Raw genomic sequence first — 14,737 nt, forward strand, 5'->3', positions numbered from 1 at the left:
GTCTTGTTTCCTCTTTTGGTTTTTATACCTTCACAATTGCCATGGCTGAAGGCGTTAGGTTTTCTGGTTGTCCGTACATACATCTGCAGATATTTCTGTCCCCTTTCTTGTGAACCCGATGTCTTGGGACCCCCCTCCACTTGATCCGACTCGAGGATTAACTGATTAGATTTTGGTGGTCAAAGGCTGAGGTCACTGGGGAAAAAAATATATTAAATTGCTTCAAAGTCTTTACTACATACTGTGTATTATGAGTCTGGACAGACATGGCTATGAACTGCAACTTGACCGGTTGACAGAGGCATACAACTGCAAGGTGCCAAAGTTGCTGACTTATTTTGTAAAACTGAAACATTAGAGATAAAACCAAGTATTGCACACAACTGTTTACAGTACAGTGCTTGATATTTTGGCAGGAATGCTCAATTGAAAATCTTAGAAGATAACAAAAGCTACACTCTCTGTACTCAAACAGCACACACTCTCTCACTGCTCGCATTCCACGCTACTAACAAGTATTATGCTTTTGGGTTGTTCATCTGTCAGTCCCATTCTTGTGAATTTGAAATCTCAAGTTCCCCCTGCAGGGAATTTCTTCAAATTTGGCACAAACATTCACTTGGACTCAAAGAGGAACTGATTAGATTTTGGTTGTCAAAGGTCACAACAAAACAGGTTTCTGGCCATAACTCAATAATTCCTACGCTATTAGAATACAATTAAGTAATAAACTGTTGAAACAAGGCAGGATGGATCCATGGTTTTGTGTTGTTTACGCCAAATTCTAACTCTACCATGTGAACGTCGCAGCAACAATCGAGACTAATCAAACAAGGCCACACTTCCAATTTTGGAGAGCGTGTGCCAGTTGTAGCCTCAGTTTCCTGTTGTAGCTGCCAGGAGTGGCACCCTGTCTGATCTTCTGCTGCTGCTGTAGTCCATCTGCTTTAAGATGACGTGTTGTCTGTGTTCAGAAATGCTTTTCTGCATACCACAGTTGCGTTACTGTTGCCTTTCTATCGTCTTGAACCAGTCTGGCCATTGTCCTCTGCCATCAACAAGGCAGAACTGCCGCTCACTGGATAGTTACCTTTTTTCAGACCATTCTCTGTAAACCCTAGACTTAGTTGTGTGTGAAAATCCCAGGAGATCGGCACTTCCTGAGATAATCAACAGAGGTGTCAAAAGTATTCACATTCATTACTCAAGTAGAAGTATAGATACTAGGGTTTGAAAAGACTTACTAAAACTTTTTTAGTAAAAGTAATGTAAGGCAGAGATCTTCAACAAGGGGTCCTCAAAGTCATTGCAGGGGCCCTCCAAATTATTGTAAATTTTTTAGTCTTTTTATTATCTTTGAGTCTTTTAAAATTAAAATGCCTTAACATAATTCCAACATATTATTAGCAAACATAAATTCCCACTGATGATAAGCATCAGAGAGAAGCGCAGGCATCTAAGTGGCACCGAAATCAGCGTTGCTATTCGGTCCGGTAGATAACGGTCGTTAAAGCAACGGTGTCGTATTAGCACCGGGTCTGTGCCGGTTTGATGGATCGCGTACAAACCAATAGGGTGTCGGAATGACTATGTTTATACTTCTCATCCAACCACAATCAAATTCACTCTCTCCGGATGGAGCGATCTGGATAGGGTTTTTTGTGTGTGTTTTTTTTTTTTTTTTACGATGACGAGCCGGAATGAAAACAAGCCAAACTGAAATATGAGTAACTAGGCTATTTTTAAAATGTAAGGAGTAGAAAGTACAGATAATTCCGTGAAAATGTAAGGAGTAGAAGTAAAAAGTATGCTGTAAAATAATTACTCCAGTAAAGTATAGATACCCAAAATTTCTACTTAAGTAAGGTAACGAAGTATTTGTACTTCGTTACTTGACTTGACTCTGGCACCAACAACCATGCCACGTTCGAAATCCTTTTTAAAATCATCATCATAATCAATAATCAAGTCAAACCGTAATTAAAAACAAGAACACAGACGGCTACATCCAAACAAAGAACCAAAACAGCAACAGAATCTTAAAGTCAGTGCAATATTTAATAGGGAGCCATGGAACTGTTGAAGGACAGGGGTGATGTGATCTACAGAGGGGGTTCTGGTGATGATCCAGGCGGCTAAATTCTGGACCAGTTGGAGTTTATGGGGAAGCTTGTGAGGTAGAGCTTAGATCGGGCCCAAAAAATCAAGCTCGACCCTACCCGAGCCCGTGCATGTTGTATCCGTGCCCGGCCCGACACATTAGGCTAACTGTTATTATGAGCCCGAGCCCGATTTAAACCCAACATTTTTTTTAATACGTGGGCTGTTACAACTGACGTTCATATTAAATACATACAGTAGGTGTCACATAGATTCTATACTGCACTCATCATTATACAACATACTACATTACAAAACAATTACATAACACAATATAATACTTAACAGTTTTTTTGTTTTTTAATTATTGTACAATCCTAACCAATCTGTAATATTGGATACTTAGATCCGTCTCTGCTTCAGCTCTCGGTCTGTCTGTGTCTCTCTTTGTCAGTCTCTGTGTGTGCCTCTGTCTGTCTGTGTCTCTGTCGGTCGGTCTCTGTGTGTCTCTCTTTCTGTCTGTCTGTCTGTGTCTCTGTCTGTCTTGTCTGTCTGTGTCTCGGTCTGTCTCAGAATGCTGGTCCATAGAGGCAGAGGAGTACATGTTTAAATAAACCATTACCAAATCTCAGTATAATTTTTTCACTCATCTTCATAAAAAAGAATACATTATTGAAATTCTTTTATAAACTATTTTATAAATTATATTGAGATTTCTTTTTTATATATATATATATATTCTCTCTCTCTCTCTACCAGTCAAAAGTTTTAGAACACCCCAGTTTTTCCAGGTTTTTATTGAAATTCATGCAATTCAATGTCTTATTGTACTCTGAAATGAAAGAATAGAACAAATAAACAATTTAAGTTTAAAAAGAAATCATGGAATCAATTTATAAACCAAAATGTATTCTAAATATTTTACTCATCAAAGTAGCCCCCTTTGGCAGATATAACGGCTTAACACACTCGTGGCATTCTTTCTACAATGGAAATCAAATATTCTTCAGAAAGTTCTTCCCAACTCTGTTGCAGAAGTTCCCATAAATGTGTGGCACTTGTAGGTTGCTTTGCTTTCACTTTTCTGTCCAGTTCATCCCAAACCAGCTCAATAAGGTTTAAGTCTGGTGACTGTGTTGGCACCTCCATGTTTTTAAGCTTACCATCTAGTTCTTTTTTGCTAAGGTAGTTCTGGCATAGCTTGGACTTATGTTTTGGGTCATTATCTTGCTCTAGGATGAACCCCTGACCAACTAGGCGCATACCAGAGGGTACTGCATGGCGCTGCAAAATGCTGTGGTAGCCGTTTTGGTTCAGGGTGCCTTTCACTCTGTACAAATCACCGACCCTGGATCCAGCAAAACAGCCCCAGACCATCATGCTTAAATCCTGCGTGATGAACCGAAGATTTCAAATTTTGATTCATCAGTCCATAACACCTTCTTCCAGTCTTCAGTAGTCCATTGGCAATGTTTCGTAGACCCGGGCAAGCCTCTTTTTCTTATGTAACTCGACCTATCAAACCTGCTATCTAAATCCTAAAATATGCTTTAAATGTATCAAGTACATTTCAGAGAAGAGCTCCAGCCTCTAGCTGTCCACTTCAGGCCTGGACAGAGCTGGGACACGGCTGGGGGCTGGAGCTCCTCTCTGGCTGTTGGTTCAAGTTAAAACCAACAGTTATGTTATCAAGGGGAGGGCTTTAGAATCTTCAAACTGCCACAAATCACAGAAGAAGAATGTGACATGGTTGCCATGACAGTGCATCTTGTCCAAATTCAGCCAGACTGAATCTGTTAACCTTAAACATTTACATTTTCACTACCAACGTTTGTCTTTGAGCAAGATTTCATGATGGTGAGTAAACTTGTTTGTTAATCAGTTAATCACAATTGTGTGGATGACAGTTAGCATTTCAGGTAAATGGTTAGCTAGCGTAGCTAACTCAGCATCGGGCATAAATCAGCTTTGTTTGGAGGTTTTAATCATGTAGCTAGCTACGTCAAATCTTAATTTCTTTTCTGTCCAGCCCAAGAAGACCAAAGGCAAAGGTGGGAAGCAGAAAAAGGACAGTCAGCCTAAAGAGGAGATGCCCAAGGCTCAGGTCAGAGCTGATGGCTAACCTAGCTAGCTAGCTAGCTAGCTAACGTTAGCTAGAAATGGGTGCATTTTCTGAAAGTTCAAAATGTTAACTATTTCAATGTGAAATATTGTGAGTGGCTTGTGTGAAATTTCACATACCAGGTACTGTCAACTGCCAACAGTTAGCTTAATTAATGCAAAGAGGTTTTATTTACGTTAATTGTAATTTTCTGTCCCGCCATCCAAGACTGAAGGCGAAACCAAAGAGACCGTTAAAGAGAAGTCGCCAGCAGTGCTGGACGGGCCTTCAAAGAACAAGGATGAGGTCAGAGCTGATCGATAATTTAGCTAACTGATTAGGATTACTTGAAGTCTATCACTAAAAGCATTTCCATTTTGTGATCACTTTGATTCTTGCGATGTGTAGCTAAACAGCACAGAGCAGAAGATTTGTGTGCACGTACCAAGGTGGAGGTTGCTCAGCAGCTGGCCAGTCATTACATCAAGACACCAGATGTGATAGTCAGCCTGACAGCCAATAGATGTACTCCTTTTACATTGCACCTCACACGCTTGAGTCCCAAAATGTCTTTTACCTGCAGATGTGGGAGGAATGTGCAAGTGTCCAAGATGAATTAAATAGGGTGCTGAAACAGAAAGGGGACTTTAAGATGGAGAAGGACAAGGCCCAAAGATCCTGGGACAACTCCAAGAGGAACCTGGATGAGGCCAAGGCCAGCATGAGAGAGAGGCTCAGGTTAAAACAAGAGGGCGAGAGACATCGCCAAGCAGAAATTAAAGTAAGCTTCACACACACTTTTCAGAAGTTTATTCCATTATCCCGTTTTCAAGTTGTTGTTTTTTTTTATGCTCAAAGCTGAAGTTAGTCACTTTTATTAAAACTAGCTTGTCATATTTGCTTGAACTGTCAGTAGTCATGAGACAGATAATCTGTGCATGTTCCTCTGCCTCGTCATAGTGCTCTCATTGGCATTTGCAAGTTTCCACCGAAGCACGAAGATAACAACCAATCCGAGCCAAGTCTCTTAACGCAGTGTTAATGCTGCTTGTGAACCGCGGCTGTAAAACTAGGAAGTGCTGATCAAATATAAAAATGATGTTACTGAATTGCCTATTTCTTGACAGAAACATATTTTAGTGCACTGTTTGGCAGTAAAATGAGAAGGTTTGTGACCAAGTCGGCTGACCGGCCGGAGCAAACTTTCTCATCTGGAAAATCGTGTATATTATGCCTTTGAGTCAGTTCTAAACATGTTCAGTGTCTTGCCTGTGTTTTTCCTACCCTTGATGATAAGCAATAGCTCACAACAGACCATGGTATGTTGTGATATCACCGCTCAGGGGTTTTGTGCATAGGTGGCGCCAGGGAGGGGCTTGGGGGGGTTCTGTAGCTACCCCTAGAATTCCCATAGCACCCCCAAGAAATTGCTGTGGTTTATTTATAAAACATTTTTGTTAATGTGTGAATACTATAATTCATATTTAAAAAATGAATGGATACATTAATAAAACAAATTATTTCTAACGGAGCACCCTCACTGAAACGCAGAGCTATCCCATAGCACCAGCAAAATAAAATCTCTGGCGCCGCCACTGGTGTTGTGTGGCCAGACGCGAAGCTTTTATAAAGCAGTCATAAAGTATGGCAATATAAAAGTTACTGTCACATTCCAGTTTAAATAATTTTTGGGGGGGCATTTTAGGCCCTTATTTTGATAGGACAGATGAAGACGTGAAAGGGGAGAGAGAGGGGGAATGACATGCAGCAAAGGGAAGCAGGTCGGAGTCGAACACGTGACCTCTATACATGTGTGCCTGCTCTACCAACTGGGCTAACCCGACACACCTGACATTCCAATTAAATAGACGTTTATTAAGGATCACAACAAAATAGGCCCTCCTGGGCTGGCTGCCTGCACATACCGAGGCAATGCTATTAAACGTAGAGAAAGTTAGCCTACACTAGCAGCTAGCATAGGCTATATGTTTTGCTTAACGCTAAAGTGTTAGTTCGGATTCACCAAAATGACACAAACTAACCGATCGAGGCAGCGGTAGAACAGCAACTCCCTTGTTCTGCGAGGTAAAAATGACTGTTTTGTCAATGGAGTCTGGTGGCTTTGAAGAGAGCATAGATAACTGCTTCAGTTCCCAATAGGAATAGGACTTTCTGACGGCAAGGTAAATCGGTGAAAATATTCTAAATATAGCGTATACAGTACTTTCTCAGATGCGGCGTGATACGTATTGTGAAAAGGAACTAGACGTCATGGCCGTGGTATGTGGTTATTATATCATGGCTATAAACCAATCAGGTTGCTTGATTTGAGCTCCCCGTTTTATTTTTATTTTATACCCCCATTCATATTAGGAATATAAGAGTATTGGTAAAAGAGCTCACTGTGTTCCACACACTTGAATGCCACAAGGGATTTGCCTGAAAGTTTTTAATTTCGAATTCATTTACCCATGTCGAAATTCTTCACGTGTTACACTAGAACTTCAAATACTTGATTGCAATTTGCTCCAAATGATTACACTGAACAACAGAAATGTGAAAACAAGATATGATCCCATAAGACGGACACAAAGTTGATCAAGTACACTGAATTACCATCCAGTCCAGTTTGCGCTTATTCAAAGTTGCTTTAAAGAGGACCAAATCAACGTAATGCCATGTATTTGCAGTAAATCCCATTCAGTGTGTGTGAATTTCACAGCCGAACGCAACATGTCATCATTGTTTCCAGGAGCATGAGCAGAAGCTGAAACAATTGGAGACTGCTCACCACAATGAGATCTGTGAGCTGAAGGTGGCCAACATCTCCAGGACCTCAAAGACCCAGAGGGGCCAAGTGGAGTCGGAGCTAGTGCTTCAGAAGAAAAAGAACATTTTACAAGCGGACATGGGAGAGAGAGAGTCCTGTAATAAAATCTTCATTAGAAAGTTCAAGCAGGTGAGAACTCAGTCCATTACATTGCATTTTAACCTTTTATTTCTACAAGTAAGCACCTGTACAACAAAGCTTCTTTTTTTCTTTATCTTAACAGAGACAGCAGGATGAATTAAAGGAACTAAATGATAGCTATGAAAAGACAGTCAGAGGTAGATAAACGTGTCCATTTCTGAGTTGAAGTCCAAAAAAGCACTATCATAAACTCTGTAAACTACGATTTCTCTCTGTTGCTGTTTAAATAGAAATGGAGGCCAACTATATCAACACAATGAAAATCATGGCCAAAGAGCACAACCAAAACACACAAACTACGCTAGATGAGATCGACAAGCAAATGAAAATGAGGATTGTAAGTGTTGTAGCGGCGCAAAACAAATCCTGGAGAGATCTCAACAAGTCCGTCGCAGATAAACATCACGTGTGCTTGGAAAAGGAGAGGCTAGAGGTAAGAGATGTTACTCATCACAGTCCTCTCGCACTAAAGGAAAAGAAACGCACAAATCTGTCGCACACGAGAGTTGAATTTATCCATTAAAAAAAAGACTTTTTTCCCCCCAGTGAGTCTATCACAGCCAATCAGATATCGAGACATTTTTTTTCCGCTTTCAGCAGGCATACATTTAATGTGCTTATTCCACTCATGTATCTGTGTCTTTAAATCTGAGTCTGGAGGACACCAAATGTGTTAATTCTTTTCAAGAACTAGTTTGTTGTCCTTGTTTCATGTGAAGAGTTTTGGTTTGACAGGAAATAAAATTCCCAGACTGATCTCATAAAGTGGCGTAATTTGTATGCTATTTTGGCATGTTATCAAGACGCATAAGCGATTTTTAGCGTGTTTATCAATGCAATTCGCCCGCCATTGACATACATTATTAGTGAATTTTCGCCATAGCGAGTAGTATAAAGGGACGTAGGTCCGCGGATGGGTAAAACACAGGACTTTCACCTAGGAGAGCTGGGATCGCGTCCCACGTGTGGAGATTTTCAGCCGTTTTTTATTTTTATTTTTTTTAAGCCTTCCCCAATGTTTCTTTCCTAAACCAAACCGTTTATTTTATTTTATTTATTTATTTATTTATTTCAGGACAATGCACATTTAATGAACATGTACAGCGGTACACGTAAAAGTGCCAGATTGTAGCCCAAAGGCTAATTTCCATCTGTAGTCCCATTTGGCAGATTTAAATTACAATAATTGTTGTTTTCCTAAGCGTGTGACGTTGGTCACTGTTGTGTTTTTGTGTTACTAAAGCCTTTCCCAGTGTTCTTTTCCTAAACCCAACCTTTTTTTTTTTTTTACACGTGTGACGTTCTCGCAATAGTACATCACGTTCTCGCGATAACATGCAACATGGCGACGCCACGTGGTGGGTATGTTTACATCTGCTGTATACAGCGTAGACATACACGTGGATAGCTCAAAATGCATACAGATGACACGCCATTTGGCTTTAGGAAAGTGGCGTGTATGTTTACGCAAAGTCATGATGCCATGTTGAAATTCCACGAACAGCAAAGTGCTTATACAACTAAATAAGGTACAGGTTGGCCTTGCTTGACATGCCATTGTTTGTCGTCGTTTGGTAGACAGAACTTGAAGCTGCAAAGGGAAAGGGCGAGCTACTAGACTGGAGGCTGGCAGCAGCGGTGCAGAAGAACAAAAGCATAACCGAGTCTCTGCAGGAATTGGAGCCAAAGCTGTCGGAGAGCCGCACACAGCTGGTGAAAGAGAGAAAAGCCATGGCCAAGAGTTTGAAGGTTACTGCTTTGCTTAATTTTTACTCTCGAAAGCATCAAGCTATCTGAAGTACATCATAATCATAGTTATTGCGCAACTTTTTTTTATAATAATGAACATCCGTTACATCCAAGCCATTGCCAAATGAGTTGCTACAAAGCTAATTAAGACTATCAGCTCCACACAACTCTCTCTATAAGTATGGCTATGTTCAGATGATTGGGTCGTCCAGCAACCTTAGTACCTCTTCTGAAGAGTTCATCATGTTTTAATCCTGTGTCCTCCTTGGCTACTAGCAACTGAGAGGGGAAAGGGGGGGTGTGGGGTGCGATCACAAAGACTTGTATCATCTTTACTTAGAATTCCTCATGGGGGCGATAGAAACTACGCACTATAGCTTTAAGGTGTGATGCACAAATAGGCAACAGGTATAATGAAGCAAATTGGACATTATTTTACTGTTGAAATTTTAAATTGAGATGTAAAAAGATGATGTTGAATAGTTTTTTTTTGTGCATTGATATTCATTGCTTCTTGTGTCTAAAGGAAAACACTGTCCTCCTTTTTACAACACAAGTCAGATTTTCATAGATTTGCCAACTAACCATCGGTTATGGCAGACTCAGCAAGTCAAATGTAGAGACACAAGAATTCAGTTTGCTTTGCTGTTTCTTTATTGATGTCACCACCAGGAGTAAGTCAGAACTGTTTAAATTCCGATTTGATTCAGTATTTCGATCTACACAACACATTTGGCAGATCAAACTGCTAAATAGAGCAGATAAAACTAGGGCTGTCAAAATGAACGCGCAAATTCCTCTTTAACGGCACCATTTTTTCTTTTTTAATGCGCCTGCAGAGACACGAGACACGAAAGGAGAGCGGGCCTTATAATACATCCATGAACGGGAGTGGATGGCTAGCAGAAACAAAGCTCCTTGAGCAGAAATGGATTTAAAAAAAAAAAAAAAAAAAAAAAAAAAAGGGTCTTTTGAATGGCAAGTTGAGTTTCAAAGCCCTTCCAGATGTTTCTCTCCACAAGACTAAAGTTATTTGCATGTACTGTCAATGTGAACAGAGTTACCAACAGATTATTTCATCTTAAATACCACTTGAGCAAATATCCCTTTTAAACCGAGGTAAATAGGACACTCGTGTGATTGAAAATGTAAGAGCCCTTGTTAAAACATTTATCCAAATTCGTGCAATGTAAATCTCCCATTAGATCTTGTAGAGCATCTTTCTGGTTCAAATTGGACCTGCAACACTGACCGTGGCTAAGACATTTTTACCGTTCAAAAGAAAATTGCATTCAGTCTACAAACATTTCAGGTCTTCGTGAAATCAAAGTGGAAGTGGTGAGCGACATTTCCTAACTGACTGGAATATTGGCTAAAACTATGAAAGTAAGCAAACCTCCGATAATGTCGCCAACAGAGGGGCAAAGAAATGAGTGCACACATACTCGGGGAGAGACGTGAGCTGTATTTGAAGCACCAGCAGTTGGAGCTGAAATACGAACAGGTAAACTGATTGGTCACGTCGCAAGTTTGAACTTTATTCATTCGCTCAGTTGACGGAGCAGTGAATGTTGGGCGTGTGCCTGGTGGGTGGGCGTTCATGGGTTTCATGTGTGTCCCGCAGGTTCAGCAGGAATACGACGAGCTGCAGAAGAGGCAGACTGAGGCCATTCTGGACGTGCAGCAGAAAAGCGGCCTGAAGGCCTTGGTGCTGGAGAGGAAGATAAAGGCCATGACAGAAATGCAGGAGAAGGAGCAGCTCGAACTCTGGGTGGCGCTCACATTCGGACAGGGAGACCAAACGGCTGCAAAAAACATTAGGGTATGATTTTACATCTGCACTTTAGTTCAACTTGTGTTCAGTAGTTTATAGGACCACACAGTCAACAGGCACACGGAGGAGGAAGGATCATATTGATTGTGTCTTGAATGGCCCTATGACCTTTCCTCTAGTGCCAAACAGGACCAGCTTAACCCAGTGAAGTTGAATCATTTTTCTGATAACTCCACCAATTACACCCATCCAAGATAGTTTACTATAGAGATGGCCCGATACCATTTTTTGCTTCCCGATACCATTTCCGATACCTGAACTTGTGTATCGGCCGATACGAGTACCGAGCCGATACCAGTGTGTCATATATTTTATTATGTTTTAACAGCTGTATACTACTATCCCTGTATGGATGTGATATGATTTCTATCATTGTTGTCAGTCTGGCTCAGGTTAAACTCTTTGTGAAACATGAACAAACACAAACAATGAATGCCACAGAACTTTCTTTTATTATCCAGTTTGACAGTCATTTATAACGGAAAAAGAACAAATAAACTACTTTAACGTAGATTTTCTTTAGCGCTTTATTACGTGGTATCGGATCGGTGCATAAACTCCAGTACTCAGCGATACCAGCGCTTTAGGCAGTATGGATAGGATTGTCTTGTATGGCTCTGGAGGATCTTTCTCCACTGCACTGTGGATTAGGTCACACAAACATTCTGGGACAGTTGTCTTGCCAAGCTCCAGACGCGGCAATGGTGGCTCTGCTAAATAATTTTGGGAAGGAACTTGTTTTGGTGGAACATTTGCACCCCGCGAAAGAAGACGCCACATAAAATATCAAATGAAGTGAACTGTTCACACACGACTAGAGTAATGTGAGTTTTTAAATTAGCTGGATACATGGTTAAACGTAATTTGCCATTAATAGTGCATCGCCACGTGTACTTCATCCACGGCAATCCCCACCAATCGGTCCCAAAACCTCCCAGTTAGATAGTAAATGCCGCAAACGTATTCTTTGTAAATGTTTACAATCCTTCCCCGAAAGATCCAATTAGGGCTGCCTTGTTGCACGATCCAGATTTTCTTCAAAACTTGCCATTTTTAAGAGTGTAGCTTGCTAGCTCGAACTTTTGTTGTTTCCCAACGCAAACAAAGTTTGAGAAAGGCAACCCACGGAGAGCGGAAGGTGAGGGACATCCGCTAGATGTCAGGCTATTATCCTGGAAATGTACCCTCGTTGATCTAGACTAGTCCTGTCCCGACACTGTCGTAGCGTGGGGGTGTCGTGAACACTGTGGCCTCTAGAACTAATGGTGTTTTTCCATTTCACGGTACCTGCTCGGCTCCTCTGTGGTGCCCCGTCCTCCTTTTTCCATTGCAGATTTAGTACCGCCTTACGCCTCAGGCGAGCGTGGCTGGTCGTCATAGCAACGGCACAGGAAACTGCCGTGACCTAACGCGTCACACACACTGAACGTTGAAGGTGTGTTGTTTTTGATCCTCAGCATGTGGCTGTTGCCACAGCCAGAAGAAAACAATTGTTTTAAAAGAAGCTGGAGGCAGCGAAAAAAAAAATAAAAAAACACAGATGGCTAAACTATTTAAAAATGGCGGGTTAGTTCAGGACACCCCCGTCTGTCGCTAGCAATGATGACGCAGTGACTAGTGACGATTCTCTACGACCAACCAGTAGTCTGCAGGTTTTCACGTCACCTTTTGGTATCGCCTCAGCTCGCTTGGAACCTTGACGGAGGTGATACTAAAAAAAAGTACCTGCAGTCCGGTACCAGGGACTTTTTTTTTTTCATAATGGAAAACGAAAAAAGGCGAGTAGAGTCGAGGCGAGTCCAGCAGGTACCACGTAATGGAAAAAACGCCATAATTGGGCTTGATGCTTTTACATGATGCTTTCATTCCTTTTTGTGATTTACATTGTTTGAAATTGTGTGCCAAGTTGTTTTACAAGATCAAATGAAAAAATACGTTTTCACCTGTAGGAACTTTTTGTGTCCAAAGACGCCACCACGAGGGCTTTAAAGGCTGCCGTGTCTCGAGATTTAAAGGTCTGCCATCGGTTATCTCAAAGTGATTTCATGCATTTGTTAAGTTGACATTTTCTGGTCCGTCATGTTTTTATTAAAAATAACCGTGTGATCGGCAGGTGTACGACGACATAGTTAAAAACGCGGCAGTCTTGGGGATCTTTGCAGACACATGGCTCCCAATGGGTGAAGTAACCGTGAGGAACGCCTCAGAGGATAGCGTTCCTCTACAAAGCAAGGTTAGTCATCAGTTATCTCAAAGTGTTATCATCTCTCTGTTTAGTTGATCTGAGAGTAATTGCTGCCATGCAGTGTTGCTTGATGTTTCTCCAGTCAGTTTAGGTGGCGCTGTCATGTATTAATGAAATGTCAACCTGTGATTGGCAGAACTTTGACAACTTGATGCAGGAACTGACCGCTTTGTGCATCTCTGTGGACGACTCGGTCCAAAAGGACGCCCTGGGACCGAACCCTGTTAGCGCCGCTCCAGGCAGTGAACGCCTGCAGCTCTCGGGTATGCAATCAACTGCTCTTCTTGGATATTTTATAACCCAAATCACTTCATTTCCCCCCCACTCTTTCTCATCCAAACCCTGATGGGATGATTAGACAGGTTGTAGTTTAATCCAGAGTATGTTAACCACTTTATAAGGAAGTCAAACTGATGGGGAATAATATCAAATATCACGATGTTTTTGACCAAATACATCGATATCGATTTTTGTAGGGTCGACTATTGGTGCTTTCACAATATTTACACAATGAGATTTGTGATGAATAATCATCAGTAATGTGTAGCGCTGCAAAGGTTAATCGATTAGTTGTCAATCGCCAACTATTTTGATAATCGATTATTCGATTAGTCGGTTTGAGTAATTTTTTAAGACAAAAGTAAATATTCTTTGAGTCCAGCTTCTTAAATGTGAATATTTTGTAGTTTCTTCTCTCCTCTGTGACGGTAAACTGAATATACTTGAGTTGTGGACAAAACAAGATATTTGAGGATGTCATCTTGGGCTTTTGGGAAACACTGATCCACATTTTTCCCAATTTTCTGACATTTTATAGACCAAACAACTAATCGAATCATCGATAAAATAATCAACCAATTAATCGATTATGAAAATAATCGAGTTGCAGCCCTAGTAATGTGGATATAATGACTAAGTGGGTGAAGGCAAATAATAGAACAGCTAGAACAGTCTGGTAAGTTCAGAAAATGACATGACTTTACTGTAATGCAGCATTTAAAACCAGGAAAAGACTTATTAAGATTTCCAAAAATTTAACACGATATCTTGCCTCATACATCAATATATTGCCCAGCCCTACGGTGAGCACACCTCATTATACACCCTCATTGGAAAAACTGTGTGCGCCCACAACTGTGGCAAGTATGCTGAATCAAAGATGAGGCAGGAAATCGGTCTGTAAACTGTGATGGATGTTTACAACAATTTTACAGTTCAACTCGCAAATAAGTTTGGCTGACCTGAGGATGTTTGTTCCAATGTGTCTGGTCTTTTGACTGCTCATGTTTCTTGACCCATATGACATTTTTGTGTGTGATTTTCTGTTTTTTTTCTTTTTTATCACCTAACTTGGTGAGAACAATCTCTTTCTTACTGTTAACAATGATCTCACAGTAGCCCAATGGTTAAGACTCCATTGTATTTGTACAACATCTGTTTGTTGTGTAAGCAGTGTGAGGAGCCTAAAGTTGTCTTTGGAGACTTCCAGGCTCTTTAGTCTGTGCTGAGGCTGCAGGGTATTCACTCTTTTTATGGCTTGTTTTCTAGGAGCTTCTGGGTGGGTTCAGGTGCCTATTCCCACTGAGTCTGAAGATGGTGGTTCCTGTGTCAGTGACCAGCAGTCTATGGTGACCCCTAGAGCTACGGACGACTCACTGCTGGATGAAAACGTTACACTGCCTGACTCTTGATAATAATAATAATAATAATAATAAATTGAATTTATATAGCGCTTTT

The 14,737-nt window shown here is 41.0% G+C and overlaps 1 protein-coding gene across 5 annotated transcripts; it reads left to right on the top strand.

Moving 5' to 3' along the window:
* The first annotated feature begins 3,598 nt into the window (after positions 1-3,598).
* Positions 3,599-14,737, top strand: LOC114555780 (dynein regulatory complex subunit 4). 5 transcript variants are annotated; one of them, XM_028578474.1, is made up of 14 exons: positions 3,600-3,957; positions 4,130-4,151; positions 4,430-4,507; positions 4,785-4,982; positions 6,954-7,160; positions 7,255-7,309; positions 7,403-7,605; positions 8,751-8,921; positions 10,339-10,425; positions 10,546-10,743; positions 12,705-12,770; positions 12,869-12,988; positions 13,137-13,263; positions 14,549-14,737. In XM_028578474.1, exons 4-14 carry the CDS (start codon positions 4,785-4,787, stop codon positions 14,689-14,691), a joined length of 1,575 nt encoding a protein of 524 aa, XP_028434275.1. In that variant the 5' UTR covers positions 3,600-3,957; positions 4,130-4,151; positions 4,430-4,507; the 3' UTR covers positions 14,692-14,737. The 5 variants fall into 5 exon arrangements, with proteins under 5 accessions (XP_028434271.1, XP_028434273.1, XP_028434275.1 ...); XM_028578469.1 differs by having other exon boundaries at positions 3,601-3,957; positions 4,130-4,204; XM_028578470.1 differs by lacking the exon at positions 4,130-4,151 and having other exon boundaries at positions 3,599-3,957.

Source organism: Perca flavescens, chromosome 5 (genome assembly GCF_004354835.1).
Source record: "Perca flavescens isolate YP-PL-M2 chromosome 5, PFLA_1.0, whole genome shotgun sequence".
NCBI classification, from domain to species: Eukaryota; Metazoa; Chordata; class Actinopteri; order Perciformes; family Percidae; genus Perca; species Perca flavescens.

Coding starts and splice junctions, on each gene's coding strand:
- LOC114555780 (XM_028578469.1), top strand. Junction 4,983..6,953: donor ATCGCCAAGCAGAAATTAAA/GTAAGCTTCACA, acceptor CATTGTTTCCAG/GAGCATGAGCAGAAGCTGAA. Junction 7,161..7,254: donor TCATTAGAAAGTTCAAGCAG/GTGAGAACTCAG, acceptor TTATCTTAACAG/AGACAGCAGGATGAATTAAA.